Below are 19,148 nucleotides of genomic sequence, written 5' to 3' on the forward strand. Positions count from 1 at the left end.
TTCCTGATGAGAACGAAATAATGAACGAGTCAGTGGAATATTCATTTTAATTGATGAGTGCAACATGATACATGTCAAATTTTGCAAGACTTTGTAAAAAGATGTAATTTTACTAAGTGTCATCATGTGAAACTATTTGTATTTATTATATTAGAGATGGTCACAACATAAAAGACACAAAAAGAACTCATGTTGTGCATTTATATCGAATCTGTGGTGAGAACAGACATTTAGTCAGAAATTGACAGCTATTTTGAAAAAAATGGTAGCCATATTGAATTTTGCATTAAATTTAATAGTGTGTTTTCTTGTCCAACTTTCAAAGGTCGAATAGTACATATATCAAGCAAGTAACACAATTCTGAAAATGTTTCTTTACGGACCAAATTATCGTCAGTCATGCAAAATGGCAGCCATCTTCGAAAGATACAGCCACAATACATTGGGTTTTTTATGCCTAAAAAAAAAGAGTAAACCAAGCAATGGTTTCGTAACAAACACAAAACACTTGAACAATTGCAATAATACTCAGAATATAATGAACATAGATATCTATGAGAAAATATGGCATCCATCTTGGAAAATGGCGGCCATATTAAAAATATGGCGGCCATTTTGAAAACCTTTCGTCAAATTTATAGTGAATACTTAAAAGGATGTTATGTTCTATTAATGTGCCAAGTTTAGTCCTATTTTAATTAAAATTACCCAAACTTTATCCTTCTGCGTTTTTCAATTTTTCACGAGGCGATTTTATATTTGAAGGTAGTAGTGGTAAAAAATGCATTTTTATTCAATTTTGCAATTCCTCCGGCAGAGCAGGCCTCTGGATTATGTTTCCTAAGGGTCTGAACTTGCAAAAAAAAGTGGCCTGCAAAGTTTATCTTTCCGTGACGGGTCATCTCAAATTTTGGAGCCCTGGATCCCAGACTAGATGTACGTTTCCGCCTGTGTTGGGTCTCGTGTTGGCATGTGTCTCGTGCGGTTGGTGTCTCGGGAGGTGTCTCATCCGCTGAAAATGTGCAATTTTATTTTTACAGGACATCGCTTTGTTTAACCTTTTGTGTGATCTCCTAATATAATCCACTCCTCACTTCGACATCGATACATATATAAATACAATAAGGTCCATCCGACCACGTGTTTGCCATAACCGAGCTGTGAAGGCACAAAGCATAGATCAACATTTTGTGTTCTGGGCCTTGATATATTTTTCAATTGAATTTTGTTAATGTCCCACTTGAATTCCTCTTTCAAACAACTCTGTTGAAAGGTATATCTTTGTGTTTGTCATTTTTATGTATTTTATGCGTGTGTACAAATTATATAAATTGTATTACCATTGCAGAAGTGTATGTACGTGTGTTCATGAAAGTTGTTGCTGTTGCCTGCCATCTCAACATTTGGGTGGGTTTCAGGAGCTGAAAGAGACCTGTGAGGTCTCAAAGTGTGTGTGTGTGTGTGTGTGTGTGTGTGTGTGTGTGTGTGTGTGTGTGTGTGTGTGTGTGTGTGTGTGTGTGTGTGTGTGTGTGTGTGTGTGCATCATTGATTGGTATCTACATATGTGGGGTTCAGAATGTGGAATGAGTCCTCCAAGGGTGGGTTCAAAGTATCCACCTTCATTTTGGTAAGAGGTCACGATTTACGGACCAAGCTGTGAAGTTTTCTGTTTTCAATGTTTTGTGCCAAGGGCTCTCTTCAGGAGCGTTCCTGAGCCCCAGACGGCTTCCAACTGTAGTTCGTTTGTCGTGATATTGCCAAGGATGGTTTGTAAGTATCACTGTGAGGTGCTTTGTCATCACTGGTACAACTTTGGCATTCTTCAGCTTCCAGGATCTTTTCACTTCATTCTTGAGGTCTTGGTATTTGGTCATTTTCTTGATTTCTGCATCGTCAGTATTAACACCTCAATTAGCAATGCCTTCTCTTTTTTATGCACTTAAGTATGATATCTGGTCACAATTATTTGTTTTCGATGTTCATGCCCGATGGGATCATAATGTCGCACGTGAGCGGTACTTCTATGTTTTCAGTGATTGTTTTTGGTTAATTTACCCACAAATTTTCTGGAACTGGAATATCAAAGTTTTTGCAGATGTGTCAGTGGATTACTTTACAAACTCTGTTGCGTTGCTGTGTGTACAGCTGTTCTGACACTTTTTTTTTTGCTTTTTTTCGTGTCTAGTCATTAAGCGCCACATATCATTGCAAACCCCACCTCCACCATTCACCTGTCTTTTATTTTTTTTCTTCTCTCCCCTACCCTTTTCTCTCACTCTGTCCCCTCCTTGCTCCTCCCTCATAAAATGCAGCACTTTCCTCCCACACCTCTGTCGCTATGTGTGTGTGTGTGTGTGTGTGTGTGTGTGTGTGTGTGTGTGTGTGTGTGTGTGTGTGTGTGTGTGTGTGTGTGTGTGTGTGGGGGTGTGTGGGTGGGTGCGCGCGCGCGCCTGCGTGTGTGTCTCTCCCTCTCCCTCTCTCTCTCTCTCTCTCTCTCTCTCTCTCTCTCTCTCTCTCTCTCTCTCTCTCTCTCTCTCTCTCTCTCTCTCTCTCTCTCTCTCTCTCTCTCTCTCTCTCTCTCTCTCTCTCTCTCTCTCTCTCTCTCTCTCTCTCTCTCTCTCTCTCTCTCTCTCTCTCTCTCTCTTCCCCACACTTTATTGACCTGTCAGCGAAGTGACGGTTTGTATTTGCTCGTAAATAATTAAAATAATAAATTATATAATTATTTGTTACAAAGCATTTTGTGAAAAGGCATTAAACTACCTCTCAGTTCACATCAAACATCATATCATTGTCATTGTCAGAATTGTTTTTGTGATTAAAACTTTTTGTAAATTGCAATGCAATATCATTGTGTTTTGTTTTATTTTCATACTAATCAGATATATTCAAGTCGTATAAGATGTCTTTTCGAAGAATTTCAATTTTGTGGATTGTTCCTGGTTTGAGTTGTTTAAGAGATCTTACATGGCATCATTGACTAGTTAACAGCAATGATAATGAAGTGCAGGGACAGTAAACAAAAGAATGCGCCAAACAACAAAATGAAATGAAAATTTGACAAGATCACATCACAGGCAGGTTTGCATCTTCTATCACATCCTTTCTGGACTTACACCTCTGCCCTTTCTGCAAATGTTTAGATGGGTTTCTGCGGGGTGCATATGGTCTGCCAGTAACTCATGTCTGATGAAAATCCCAAAATCCAGGCTTGCTACTCACCTCCACTAATTCGTTCCTCTTTTCTCACACCTGGGGTACCAACTTCCTTGTCTGTTCAATCCCATTCTTCCCGCCAAGGCTTCAAGATGGCTGTTCACCAACTCAGATCATTCCCCCATCCATGCTCATGATCTTTTCTACCCTCATTAACCCTTCCCAAGCCCATACCTTCCTTTCCAGGTTATTGGTTCTCCCCTAACTATTTTTTCTTTATTCCATTGCTGTGTCATCCCCGGTCTTGCCTTCGTTCCTTCAGCCCCTTTCTTTCTGTGTTTGAGCTTGCATCCAGCTTATTCATCCCTGGTGTCCTCTCCCTCCTGTTGCTCTCTTTCTTCTCCTCACTCATCCTTCCTCCAAATGGCAATCTACCTTTCCATTTGCACACTTTATACTGCATTCTTGCTGTTCTGTATTCTAGCTCTTCCATGCACCTCAACTTTGTCTACCAAAAGAGACAAAACATAGAATAAACCTGAAGTTGAAAATTTTGAGACGAAATAGTAACTTTCCGCCAGGAACAGAATAGATACATAATATATGAGTGCAAGTCAATAAATAAAGTGAATTTTACAGTCATGAAGAGTGTATGTGTGTGATACATTGTATTTTGAGCGATATTGCAGGGGCAAATGCAAGTCGTTTGTTGATCACTTGGTACCCAGATTCCCTGCGTGTGGTGCTCGTAACCATGCTATAAACATGGCTACGCCACTATAAGAGTGCAGTCATGGAGCAATGAGGAAGAATCAGTTTCGTGCTTTCCAGTTAAGGTGTCAAACCATGTCATTTTTTGGAGAATACTGCACAATATGATACAAACTGTGTCATTGAAAAATAGTACAAATGGTGTTTACTGTTTCAAAAAGGATGGATGACTGTGAGATTGTCTTTTTGAAGTCAAGAGGAGAAACATCTCTTGGTCCACAAATAGGCATGGTCTGCCGCCACACAGGAGAATTTGTCCAGGACTGCCCGACTGATATACAAGTATCAATAAACATATGTGGCATTGTAGATCTGTTTCATTGAACAGAACATGCCATTATCCACAAAAAATCCAGCCGAACAGTCAGGGATGAGATACATGATCATGCAGGAATGAATCAGTGACCAATCACCATCATTATTTTATGAGTGCATCCATAACCTTGTGAAGGAGTGTATGGATGTGCAAGGAGACAATGTCAAAGATTTTTTTTTTAACAATGGTGATGCATATTTGTTGGGTATATTGAAAATTCACTTCACTTGTCAACTTACCCTTGAATTACAGGTCATAACATTCCCTGTGTTGCAACACTTCAATACTTGCTTTGGGTTTTTCCAGCCTGGTGCTGGACAACCGAGGATGTACTCCAATGTGTTACATTGTTGTGCAAATCTTGTGAACAAAACTTGATGGGAAAGAAAGTTTTTCAAAAGTTAGTTATACATTTCGCTTCCAAAACCCTTCTGTTTCACAACTGTACTTTCAAAAATAGTCCATATAACAGAGCAAATCAAAATGACATACAACCACCATTTAAGTTATTATTTAGCAATGCACAATTAAATAAGTTAATGCTTATACGACCTTTGAACAATCAAGAAGCAGTTTCCATTTTATGTTCCAAATGAGCAATGGCTTCAGCCAAGGACGATTTTTAATGGGAATTTTACAAGCCAGTTCAGACCACAATAAAAAGAAAAATAGAAAGGCAAAACTATTTTGTGAGACGACAGACAAGACATGCACCGATATATACTGTAATTGACTGACTCGCACAAAAAAGAAAAACATACTGCCATGCTGAGCAACCACTTGTTGAATATTCAACGAGTGGCTCCTTTCTTGATCCAAAGAGCAGCAAAAGAAACATCTGCTCGACGAATGACGGCCATAAATAGTGTATGATGAAACAGTTGTAAAGATAGCATTGTACAGATGCAGCAGAGAGAGTTCATGAAGCATTGGTTGCTCTTTGGAACAAAGAACACAGACATATGGGCCTACAGGCACCCTCCCAAAGGCACATTTTCCTCCATAAAAATCCCTGCCCCTACCGAGGAAATTCCTAAGTGTCCAGTGTGCATATGGGAAAGAGGGAACCTTCATTAGGTGTGAACAGAGCTCTTTAATCATTGTCTGTTTGGACTGCTGTTCCTGCTACTCTCTCCACTCTCTCTCCAATCTCTCTGCAAAGTCGCAAGCACCTGCAAAAGGTAATATCAGTCAAAATTACACGTAAAGATACATCTATTGCTTGTTATCAAGGCAGTAAATCAGCAGCATTACAGAGCAAAACTCTAACTATCTTGACAATACCTAGATCGGTTGGTAATTCATTATGGCTTACTATTCTGTCCGTTATTTTCTTCTTTCTATAGAACTAGTATGGTTCAGCTCACAACGCTCGCCTTTCCACACGTCGTTGCAGAGATTTACGTCACAGATTTGCTGTGTTGGCAAGATTTACACCAATCATAATACAAACATTTCTTTTCTACAAATTTATTTGAAATATTGCTGATATTGTATTTATTTGAAAGTTCATTTACGATATAAGAAGGACCAAGTTGGTTGAAGTGGTCAAGGGTCTAAGCTGTCTGAAGGATGGAAGGGGTCAAAATGGTGTTTAGGTCGACAATAATTCTGGTCTAAAGTCTTTTCGGTCTTCGGGGTCTTTTGGGACTTGTGGGTCTCGGGGGGGGGGAATCTTTTGCATCTTAAGGGTCCTCAGGGTCTTCATAGGTCTAAGGGGTCTCAGCAGCCAAAAGGGTTGAAAGGTACATTCCAATAGTACGTAAATAATCGACATACAGTCACACGACTGGACGGATGGACAGACTCATGCCAAGACTGAGGTCTTTTTATATGTAGATGCAATAATTTTTAGCAGTGGCGCGTCGCGAACGCTGCTCTAAGAGAGCTCGGCGTTGTTGTTGTTGTTGTTGTTGTTGTTCTTCTTCTTCTTGTGAAAACAAAACCTTTATATTAGGACTGGGCTCTTTTATATACACAATCCAGATCTCCTTAAATACTAAACACTTGTACACATCCTCGCATTGAGGGTGCCTTTTGAGAGCGTCTATCATGAACTTTTAAATATATTCGGACATTTGCTTTAAAGTTTCGAAAAGTTCACATTACTATTTAAAGATTATTCCATTAAATGTATTGTAATTTCGTAAATACATTATTTATTTCATAAATACATATATATTTCATAAATACGTAAATACACTATGACAGGTCTCGCTATTGGCTTAATCAAGGCACGTGACAAAATATCGGAAGTTGTTTTTTTATTTTTATTTTTTTTAGCTGACAAAACCTTTAGGACGCTGCTCTTGGATACATTTGTCCTTGTTGTCAAATAAATGCCAGTGTCATAAAAATTAGTCAATCAATTGTTATTTTTGTTTTGCAGAATTGGCTCAAACTCACAAACATCGAACCAGGATAACCCAGCAACACTTCCTGCTGGGTGGAAAATTAGTAGGAATATATTTTTTCCTGGTTCTTGGAAGGTCTCAATCCTCTTTGGATACTGGTTCTTGGAGGGTTTCAGTCCTCTCTGGATGCTTAATTTCACTCATCAACTTCTCCGTTTTTACAACCTCATTAATTTTTTTCTCCCTCATTGTATTGTTTTTTGAATCAAAATTATTATTTAATATATGTGAGAAATACAAAACAAAAACAATCACTGGATGCACCGCCCATGAAATTACAGGACTTACCGTCCTATTATTTATACAAATGAGCACACTTTTATCAACAAGCCCAGTCTATTTGTTAATTTGGAATGCCTTTTCAAAAGTAGAAACAAATTAACTCACAATATAGGGTCAAAGTAGCTTCACTACTTCAGTGGTGGACTGATTTAGACATGGCGCATTGCTCTACCGTTCCATGACCTACCTTGCCTTGGTTGACATCAGAGTGACACGGTGTTCACACATTTGGAATAATAAGTGTTTGAAATTTGATGACGTGATGACAAATTTCTTGCCAAATTTGATAGGAAAGATAACTGTAGTTTTTATCTTTTTGCCAAAAATATAAAATAAAATAAAAACAATGTCACCCGCAGGGTGACCCGTATCTTGCCAAAAGGTGACCATGTGTGACTTCTTTAAAGTCACACTGAGGTGAACAGAGCTGCTATCCACCAGGAGCGACTCCTTGAGGAATATCTGCCTACGAGAGATTCCGATGAGAATCGTTCTACAGAGTAACCATGAAAAATATGCGTTTTCCTCATAACGTCACCAAATGACGTCATAATGTCTCAAGCTTGACATATCTAAAAGCACTCATCGAGGTGTTCAATTTGAGGTACTACATGATATGGTTCCTAAAACTTGAAAATTTGACCTTGGGGTCAAATATATTTGACCTCAGGGGCTAACCATGAAGGTCAAGGCCAATCGCCACCAAAAATTAATCAGCTGAGCGCCAGACCAGGAACTATATTCCCATGAAGTTTGAAGACGATCCGATCAAAATTACTCAAAAAAATAAGGGTTTCGTCAACTCCCCTGATTTGCGACAAAGTGACCTTGACCATTGACCTTGACCTTCAAAAATTTGTGCACTGAAAGGGACCTCTATAGGCCTCTGATATGCGAAGTTACAAAAATTTCCAATGATAACTGTGCTCTGCAGAATTTTTTTATACGTGATTACAGACAAACAAACAAACAAACAAACAAACAAACAAACAAAAAAAAACATACAAGCTGACTAACATATCTTGCAAAAACTTCGTTTTGGCAAGATAAAAATCAATCGTTATGATTAAATATATTTATCGACCGTCGAATGCCAGCGGAATTCTGGCACAATGAATCGTCAAAATGAAGGTAATACCCTGAGTTTAGATAAAGAGATGTGGAATGGGTTGTGGCATGTAGTCTTGTCAAGTGTTGGAAAAATGTGGAATACGATGAATCACATATACGAGTTTGAATGCCAAACAGCCCAATGCAAAAACAAAACAAAACAATGGTCATAAAATGTGTTTCAAAAAATCCAATTACTGTTCTTACTGTTTGATCTAATCAATTCACCCTCCTCCAATGTCCCTGCTACAAAAGTAGAAAGTGCACTTGCATGTAATGTTTTTAGCTTGCAGGGAATCTTTCTACAAGTTCCTGCATGGAAGTTCCAGAAAACAAAATGTTTAAGTGCACTGTGCAAATGAAAAAAAATTATCAATATTTTTTTATATCTTGCAGAACAATGATAGATAACCATGCAATTTAACACCCACTGATTTCATGCAGTTTCATTTTTTTTTTAGAGAATATTCTTCCAAAATCAAGAACATCTAATAAATGAATAGATTCAATTTGAAGGACTCTTGCTCAAATCAGAGTGACAGCAGTCGCAGTCCAAGTGGATGATTGTTGTTCCTTAATAATTCTGGCTACAAACAACATTCAGGTTTCCTTCATTACAACAAATCACTTTGCATAGCTTCATCACAGAGCCGAGAAATCTACACATTAGCTGTAACGTTACGTGTTGGAGTGAATCTGACACTCACCTGGCCCCATTTCTTGTTGCGACTTTGCAATTGTACTGCAGCAATTGCTGTGAAGAGCTCATCAATAGAAAGATTCTCAGGCAAACGTGTCAGCATTTGTGCCATGTGAATGAAATCCATGCGAAGGAGGACCTCTTCAAACATGAGTAGAATGGCGATGGCTGTGCGAAAAAGAAACTCTTCTCCATCTCGACAAAATACATCCCAGACACGACATGCCACATCCAGTGGGAGTGACTTGCTGTAAAGTGTGAAAATCCTTGAGGTGGGAAGGGGACAATACATCACTGCAACATTATTTTTTGCATCTCAATTTGCTTGATCATTTTCTTCATCATGCATGCTCCTCAATACACATTTTCATCGATATTAAAAGAAATCCAGAACGTAGAATTTGACACGAATGTGTCAATGGATATACCTCTGCTGACATTAGATATAAACCCAATGTTACGTTTCATCTGAATAAAAAAAATAATTATAGGTCTCAAGAAAGTTAGAGAGAGAGGGAGTGTGTGAGAGAGATAGAGTGTGAGAGAAAGAGAGAGAGTGTAAGAGAGATAGAGTGTGAGACAGAGACAGAGACAGAGACAGAGACAGAGACAGAGACAGAGACAGAGACAGAGACAGAGACAGAGAGAGAGAGAGAGAGAGAGAGAGAGAGAGAGAGAGAGAGAGAGAGAGAGAGAGAGAGAGAGAGAGAGAGAGACAGAGAGAGAGAGAGGACAGGTAGGTCCAAGAGAGAGAGAAGGAGAAGGAGAAGGAGGAGAAGGAGGAGAAGGAGGAGAAGAAGGAGAAGGAGAAGGAGGAGAAGGAGAAGGGAAAAAGATGAGGAGAGAGAGGAGAGAGAGGAGAGAGAGGGGAGAGAGGAGAGAGAGAGGAGAGAGAGGAGAGAGAGGAGAGAGAGAGGAGAGAGAGAGGAGAGAGAGAGAGGAGAGAGAGAAAAGACAGGTAGGTCGAAGAGAAACATCAGATGCTTCTAACTCGAGTCATGGTCTGCAAAATGATGTTCAAATGGCACATGACCTTTGACATGTTCAATCTAAAATTTAATCAGTTCATCTTTGTATTGCAATCCATATGCGTGTCAATTATGGTTGAAATCTCTCGAGTGGTTCATAAGTTGTTGCAGTAACACATTTTCAATTAAAGCACACCTGACGTTAAGCGTTTAACCTTTGAACCCAAAATTTAATCACTTAATCTTTATATTACAGTCCATAGTTATGCCAAGATTGGTCAAAATCACTTCTCCAGTTCACACATCATCACGGCAACTAAAATCTGCTACTTTCCGCTGAAGGTGACATGACTTTTCACCATTTGAACCCAAAATTCAATCCGTTCATCTTTGCATCACAATACACCTTTGTACCAAGTTTGGTAAAAAAAAAAAATAAAAAATCGGCAACAAAATCTGCTAATCTCCACGAAAGATCACATGACCTTTGACCACAACATCGTATCCGTTCATCTTTGCATCATAGTACATACCTGTACCAGGTTTGGTCAAAATCTCATTCGCAGTTCACAAATTATCAATGGCAACTAAAATCTGCTACTTTCAGCAAAAGGTATATTGACCTTTGACCCTTTTAACCCCAAATCTAAGTTCATATTTGCAGTAAGATATACCTTTGTACCAACTTTGTTAACTTGTATTCCACTGAAGAGATTTTTATCGCAGCAACAAAAATTGATCAGAGATGGATTGACGCAAGCAAGTACAGCCGGAAGGACAACCAGAAAATATAATGCCACCAGCGGCAGACACACAAAGAAAAAACAACAACAGAAGACCACACAATGCGCAAATACATGAGCACTCATGGACGCATGAGCAAACACACGCAAACACACACACACACACACACACACACACACACACACACACACACACACACACACACACACACACACACACACACACACACACACACACACACACACACACACACACACACACACACACACACCAGAGTTACAGCTGACAATGCATTTAACAATTGAGGTTTGTGTCTTTCACACTCTGCAATTAAACCAAATATTGAATTTTAACTTCAAGTAGCACAGACACCATCTGTCAACTTTCAGCTAAACCAATACACCCATTCTACATTGTCTTCAAATGCCCTTGTTATAAAAGTGGAAAATACACTAGTATGTCATGTTTTTGGCCTACATTTAAACATTTATACAAACACCTACATGAAGCTCAAGTAAAGGTACAATTTAGATGGAAGTGGCTGTATTATGAGCTGGCAGGATGGCCTAGAGGTATGCGCACTCACCTCAAAGCTGTATAGCCTGGGTTTGAATCCTGACCCAGCTATAAACTGTCATCCTTGTCTTTCATCGGCAGGGTGACTCATTAATGTGTGTGCCATCACTTGGATGGATGTTAAACTGGGTGTCCTGTCTGCCAGCATTAGTTGGTGGACGTTAAAGATCTCAGTCCTTTGTGTATAGTAGGCGAGCTTACGCCGGCACCAAGAACAAATTCCAAATTCCTGCCCTACAGAAATGCATCAGTGGCATAGCCACACCCCCAGCCAATGATGCTATCCCACAGCCCAATGCTGCATATAAAAGATGAAGATTACATGCAAAGTCTGGGAGGGAAAAAATAAGTTACTTTCCCCCTCCCCCATCCTCTTCTTCTACCACCTCACCCCCCTCTCCAACACCACCCAGAATCCTCCTTACCCATCCCAACCACTAACAACTCCCACATAAAACAAAGCTACATCAGTTTATGGATATGTGATTTTAGCACAGCAGGTCCTTTGAACATGTGTGTCAAATCAGTTATTTTCTCCTGTCCTCAGCAAAAGCAGGGTAAAATACACTTCATTGGAATCTCAAACTCAAGAAGTAACATTTTAAGCTTACGAGTATTTTCTGAACGTATATATTGTACACCTTTTATTCTGGCATTGATAACAATCTATTGTACTAGCGATACCCATGCACATGCACGGGATAGCAGTACAACATAGCTGGTAGCAGACGACAGACCGTACACGGGGAATGACAAAAATACGCATTGTGCAAAATGCAAGTGGTACTATGGAACGCCAAGACTTCCCAAACATTGTCGGCATGTCCGCTAAGTGTCACAGCAATTTCATAGGGATCGTGTGACGGCGAGCGGAGTTTTTTGTGTGCAAGCTTGGTATTATAATAGAGAATATATTTGTGCATTATAAGAAATTTATGTTTATTCATGTGCATGCAATCATTATACATCTCAAAGATGTGTTGCAATACAATAAGTTACCCAATGGCAATCATTAGCCCGTTCAACATGTAGCGGGACACAGGGTTTTACAAGTGAGTGAGTGTGTGTGTGTGTGTGTGTGTGTGTGTGTGTGTGTGTGTGTGTGTGTGTGTGTGTGTGTGTGTGTGTGTGTGTGTGTGTGTGTGTGTGTGTGCGTGTGCATCCAGGTCATTACCATTTGAGCTTTTGTCATCAAATTTTCAACAAAATTTATTTTGAGAATATGGAGAAAACTTTTGAACACATTTTACATTTTTGGGTTTTTAATTTTTGGTGATATTTTCGTCAAGTTTAGTTTGAGTACAAAGCGGATGGGGACATTACATTTTGAAATGTTTTCCAAGTCCTTTGTTCCATTTAGTTATGTCAAACTTCCCTTCCAGCTGATCCTGCTCCTTCTCTGATAAGTCGAGATGAACAACAGTCCACTTCTCATTGAGCGATTCCATATTCTATACAGCATTCACCATCCTCAATCACACAATTTATGCCATGAACATCGGGTCAGCATGATTCATGCCTGTCTTAACTTGGAGCTAATGGCCTTGTGGAACGTCACAGCTAATGGTGGCCCTTGACAGCTGTCATGGAAACAAAAGAAAAAACAAACAAACAAGAATGCAAGTCCTCAAAGGACAGCCCCCAAACCCACATTTAACAACAACAAAAACAACAACAACAACAAAAAATCGAATGTGTATATTTTACATTTAAATAACTAAAGAAACTAGAACGGGCACTCGTAGAGCGCATACCTTCGCCGCAGCCACTAGTTACCTTTGTATTAAGTTGTCCACAACGCATCTCAATACAAATATGCATTTCGTGACCCCCATGACCTTTGACCCACAACCGCTACCTAGGGTGACAATAGTACTATACCTTGTGTCATTTCAGAAGATGGGGAATTGAACACTGAACAATTTGGAGTTAATTTGATGTAAATCGGAAACATATTAACCGTTTTCATCATGAAAAAACGATGTTGACCTTTTTGTGACCTTGACCTTTGATCCAATCGCTCCCAAAATCTAATGGATTTGTCCTTTCATAATGCCAAACAAATCCAAAACAATTAAAGCCTCTCTGCGTTTTGTTTTTTTGCGTTAAGTTGTCCACAACGCTTTCCGATATAAATGTGAATTTGTGTGACCCCCTTGACCTTTGACCCCCAACCGCTGCCTTGGGTGACAAAATTACTATACCATGTGTCATATTAGAGGATGGGGAATTTAATTTTGAACATTTTGGAGTTTGCTGTAAATCAAACATTTGCTGTAAATCAAAACAAAATTGACAATTTCATCGCGAAAAAACGATTTTGACCTTTTTGTGACCTTGACCTTAACCATTGATCCGATCGCTCCCAAAATCTAATTGATTTGTCCGCTCGTGATGCCAAACACATCCACAAAATTTCATGACAATCTGCGAAGTGGTTTTTGTGTAATGTTGTCCACAACGCTTCCCAATCAAAAACTCCATTTTGGTGACCCCCTTGACCTTTGACTTCCACAGACTAACTAGGGTTGCAAACACTATACCATACGCTATATCACTGGATCGGGATTTGAATACTGAACATTTTGGACTTAATTTGATGTAAATCGGAACAAAATTGATACTTTAATTGCAAAAAAACGATTTTGACCTTTTTGTGACCTTGACCTTGACCTTTGATCCGATCGCTATCAATAGCTTCGCCTGGCGTCCTTGAGTAACTGCACATCATCTCTGAAAATTTCATGCAAATCGGTCCAGCAGTTTTTGCGCAATGTTGTCCGCACACATATTTACCAATAAATAAATACACAGGGGTTAATAAAATACCTTCGTCAAACGAAGTTTGCGAAGGTAATAATTGTGTCGATAGGGGAGATGGTAAAGTTTAGATCACTAAATGAATAAATCAAGGTAATATGGAGATAGTGGTGATGGTAAAGCGTATATACATAAATAAATAAATAATTCAAGGTGGCAGATGTCGGTAGCAATGATGGTAATGCAGACAAAAACAAATAATAAATTCAAAGTTGTGTGTTTGCAGTAGTTGTGGTAAAGTGGATAAAATAAATAATTCAAAGTTGATGGAGGTGGTAAAGTGTATCCTTACTAAAATTCACGGACCGGTGTTTGTTTGTTTGTCGCGCTACTCCTCCTACAGTTGTGGGCTGATCCCATCCAGACTTGCTACATGGGTCAGCATGACCCCAATTCGTGCAAAGGGGTGTTTTATCTTTGCCGGTGGTCTTGGAGGGAGGGGGAGGGACACAAATTCTCTATGTAAATGTGTATCGTGTAGCGCCGCCTCCAGGTAGGGGAGGGTATTACAACTCTCCACCATTTACAGTGCAGTATTCCTGTCCCCACATTTTCCAGTACAGTGAGGCGTTTTGAATTATGAGCAGTGGGTATGTTTTTGCTTCATGCACGTAACTTCATGTTTCTTTTGCCTACACAGTGGTGGTGTCAGTTGCCTATACACTGCCCAAATAAAGGTATGCGTTAGAAGAACATGTTGCATGCTTGGAACAAGATCACACATTGGGCGGGTATTCTGCTCGTATAAATAAATTATGGTTCCCAAAATCATATACAGTACAATCCTGTACTATTCTCTCCAGTGGAAAAAAAGAAGAATTTAAATGCCAAAATTCAGAAATAAAATCGTGTGTCCCATGACTTTTGGCTCTGATCCCAAAATCATTTGACTTAACTCATTTCCAGATATTAATGCATACATGTGTTGAATACAAAAGAAATGCATCCAGTCATTTTTGAGTCGATGTTCCTGAGAGACTGGCAGCACCCACAATATAAGCCCCCCCCCCAGCCAAGCTGATGTTGGGTGCTAATAAGACTTTTGACAATAATTTGCTAATAGCAAAGATTGAAATTTGTACAAGGTGTCCTGAAAGTCCCTTTACCGGTATTAATGTGCAGTATTTGCAGAGATACAATGACTGATTAATTACTGCAAGTGCTGCACAATAAAACCTGCATATTAAAAGAGTTTAAGAATGAATGCTTTACAGGGAGGGGTATAAAAGGACTTTCAGGCCACCCTGGAGAACACAAAATTGCTTCACCGTGGTAGTATTTTCAATATGTGTGCATAATCTATAAACTTAAATTAGTATCACATGCCTTTTAAAAGACTTGGTGTCAGTTGCTTCACAGCTTGGCATCTATAGTCATTATATTTTATTTCACATAAAATATTCCACATTTATCAAATTTTGCTTTCCAGTTCACGACTCAAAATCGATGAACTCATGATGTAGCTTATAAATGTCTGAGTGATGAACTTTAAGCTGTTTTGAATTGAAATGGATCAGCACCATGAGCCATGCATTTTTTTTGTATACATAGTCAAGGCTCGTGGAATTGCTAGTACTAGTGAATGGATCAGGACGCAACAGAACAAAAGGAACAGCAGAGAGAGGGGGGAAAGAGTGGGTTTGGGGATGCATGGGGTGGACACGATGATGCATGTGGTAGACAAGATGTATACAGAAGGAAACTCTCAAGGGGGAAGTGGAAATTTGGAAGGAGGGATTGGGGCTGTGGAGGGGTGGGGGGGGGCGATTTTCCTTGATGGATGTGAAATAATGGTGTGAATTAAATATGTGAAATAGCTTGTAGTTGATGGTTAATTGGTATTCGCTCTTTTAAGTTGTGATTACCAGTTTGTACAAAGCTACACACACACACACACAACACACACACACACACACACACACACACACACACACACACACACACACACACACACACACACACACACACACACACACACACACACACACACACACACACACACACACACACACACACACACACACACACACACACACGAAAAAGATTGAACACTTGTAACAACAATTTTGATAACGAACAGAGTGTGCCAATAAATCTGATGTAAAAGCAAAGTTGTGCATTTAAGAATTCAACAGGTCTGACTTACCAGTCAATCAAATAAATATCAGGTGTTAGGTTGTATTTTTTAAAGTGTGCAAAGAGATTTGGAAGGTTTTCTTCAAAAAACACTTCAAAAGCTGCATAGTATTTCAACATCTGGAAAACAAAAACATACTGATTATATTCAACAGTAGCGGTGACGACCCGTCGCTTCGCTGAAGTGTTTAATCAAAAGGCAACATGTTGTACTTCACTAACGTATTGTATGTCTATCTCCGAGTCTGAGTGAGGATGTAACATGAAATGAAATGCACAAAATAAATAAATAAATATTTCTTTTTGAATAACACAGTTGTTGTTATTGGTGTTGTGTGTGTGTGTGCTCCTTCCGTGCACATTTATACGTTGCTCTATTGCTTCGCAAAATATTACATATAATTTTGTGTTCCTTTTGTGCCCTTCTAAAGTGTTCTGGCTGTCATACAATAATACATGGTACCATTTGAACTATTACATTAAGCTCCCATTCCCACTTGTTCTTCTTCTTCAATGTCAGAAAGAGGGCTTTAAAAACAGGCATCTTTAAGATTCATCAGACATGAATGTAGTTCTTCTTTCGGCTGCTCCCGATAGGGGTCGCCACAGCGGATCATCCGTTATGATCCGCATATTGATTTGGCATAGGTTTTACGCCGGATGCCCCTCCTGACGCAACCCTGGTCGCCTCTTACGACACAGGGATAAGGATTGGGTTTCGCCATGATTCCGGGCTGCCCTGCACCCTCTCATAGCGCGGCCCAGTGCAGAGCTCCCGTCCTCAAGCGATCCTCCAACCCAAGCCTCCAAGTAGCCGGATTACAGGCGCACGCCACTACACCTGGTATTCAACAGACATGAATATTTATTCCAAATAAATCGATGAGCTTTCCAGTGGAACCATTTTTTAATATTATTCTTCGACAGAAGGAACCACTAAAGCTCGAGGTCGAGCTGCTGCTGCTGCTGCTGCTGCTGCTGCTGCTGCTGCTGCTTCTTATTCACGACACACATGGACATACTGTTGCGGGGCCGGGTATCGGCTGCGAGCACGACTGCGAGATGGAGCCGTAGGGTCGACTCCGCCGATCACCCGGAATTTAGATCGTACTTTTCCAGAGAACTCAGGAAAGTACGGGGTCCCTTATCAGACCTTGAAGCATCAATATTTCCACCACGTGGTACAGGGTTATTTGCCAATTCTCAAGATACCTGAAGACCACGTGGCGATTTACCGAGTCTTCACACCCTCGACAGCACCCATACGGAACGAGCCGCTAGCGTACTCGAACCGTGTGTGACCCGAGCGGACGGTCATCAAAGTCCCGTCGGTCCAAATATCTCGTTATAGCAGCAACCGCCTGGCTAATTCTCCAACACGCTCCGTGTTAATCCAATAAAAGAAAGACAAAAATGAACCGATACATTTAACAATTAGGGAATTTATTAACAGTCATAGGGGAAATGAAGGGAGCACATAAGGGCAGAGTTATCAGACTATAAGAGGCACGTATGTACAGCAATGCATTTATACAATTTCCTACTTAACTGACTGGCGCCACACACACACACACACACACACACACACACACACACACACACACACACACACACACACACACACACACACACACACACACACACACACACACACACACACACACACAATAATCGGACCCAAAGCGGTCTTTGAGGCCTCCAGCTCGGAGGGAAAGCGAGCTGAAGACCAGATTCTACCTCGGACCTGTCCACTTCGTGTGGTCTTCACGATCTTGGGGGGGGGGGGGGGCGGGACTCGAACCCGCAACCACGAACGTCTGCAGGGCCCTCGTCGACAACCACTCACTGGCCCTGGAAGCCAGGTTAGAAACTGCCTGGACTGAATCATCCTCTCCCTCCAGGGATGTCTCACACACGATCCCCCGAACTCGCAAATGCTCCTGCCACGAGCACACCGTCTCTCCCTCACCCTCGTCCAGACCACCCCTCCTTTTTGTGCTCAGGCGCGAGAGACCTTTTTTGCCACTCGCCCCCTCATTGGATGGTCCGTTCTCGGACGGCTCGTCGCGGCCTCCCGATTGGCCGGGGCCGAACACTCTATCTGGTTAAGGCGGAGCCAGCCTGAGGTGCTGAGCTTCCTGATTGGGCAAGGGGCACTCCCCTGCCCTCCTGGCCGGAGTCTCGATCTGAGGTGATGAGGTTCCTGGTTGGACAAGGGGCAAGCCTCTGCTCTTCTGGGCAGAGTCTCAATCTGAGGTGATAAGGTTCCTGGTTGGACAAGGGACATGCCCCTGCCCTTCTGGGCGGAGTTTCGATCTGAGGTGAAGGAAATCTCCGCCCCCGTACGTGATCAAACACACGTAGACAATGGCGTCGAGCAGAGCGAGGGGAAGATGATGCTGGCGTTGATGGTGGTGTAAAAAAATAAAAGAAAACCCTGACTATCAAAGTAACTCACAGCGCAAGTACATTTATCCAACCCATTAAACAAGGGAAAGGGAGCTATATATCCACATTCACTTATCAAAATAACTGAGCTATAGGAACCTGAATGTCTGTGTGCTCATGGCTTCCAGATTCGCAACAATACCTCATTTTAGTAACAGATTCCACACAAATTCAGCAACATTTCCCTTTCATGATACGACTTATGATCATACTATTAAATACCATAATCACTCAAATATAATCCACAACTGTATGTAATTAGCAGAGCACTTTTCAGATAAAATTCTCAGGAAAATACCAGATTATATATACTGTATATACAGTCTGCACAACTCGTAACTCAAAAATTAACTCCAACAAAGATGAACAACTCAGGACTGGAAATTTCATCAATTCAAAAGCATCGTTTAGCTGATCTGTGGAGAGAGCCATTTTAAATGTTAAAATTCAGCAAAATAGATGACTTGTAACTTGTATGAAACACAATATGATAAATGACAGATATGGCATTTTTAATGTACTCTTACTGAGTGAAATGTGACATCTATTCAATTAGCAGAGTACAAGATCATTAGTAACTCTTAAATCTTGAGTGAGTCATTAGCTTCTGGTAATTCTCAAACAGTTTGTTGTGCTGAAATGCACGTCTTAATCCCTAAGCCTATTTTTTTCTGCTCTGGCAGTGTATATTTTTTGGAAGTTTTCAT

The 19,148-nt window shown here is 40.5% G+C and overlaps 1 protein-coding gene and 1 pseudogene across 6 annotated transcripts in view; both read right to left on the reverse strand.

The window, feature by feature from the left end:
* Positions 1-4,816: 4,816 nt before the first annotated feature.
* Positions 4,817-19,148, reverse strand: part of LOC147034741 (TBC1 domain family member 14-like) — a 115,912-nt gene continuing 101,580 nt past the window's right edge. For all 6 annotated transcript variants that reach the window (XM_085888152.1, XM_085888126.1, XM_085888133.1 and 3 more), the window contains 3 exons: positions 16,004-16,113; positions 8,757-9,015; positions 4,817-5,415 (listed from right to left, as the gene is read on the reverse strand). In XM_085888152.1, the coding sequence (XP_085744278.1) occupies positions 5,341-5,415; positions 8,757-9,015; positions 16,004-16,113 (444 nt within the window). In that variant the 3' untranslated portion in view covers positions 4,817-5,340. The remainder of the gene's footprint in view (positions 5,416-8,756; positions 9,016-16,003; positions 16,114-19,148) is intronic.
* LOC147034742 (signal recognition particle RNA) lies at positions 16,699-16,839 on the reverse strand (annotated as a pseudogene).

This window comes from Eptatretus burgeri, chromosome 1 (assembly GCF_056783735.1).
Source record: "Eptatretus burgeri isolate ZD-2024b chromosome 1, Ebu_testis_v1, whole genome shotgun sequence".
NCBI lineage: Eukaryota > Metazoa > Chordata > Myxini > Myxiniformes > Myxinidae > Eptatretus > Eptatretus burgeri.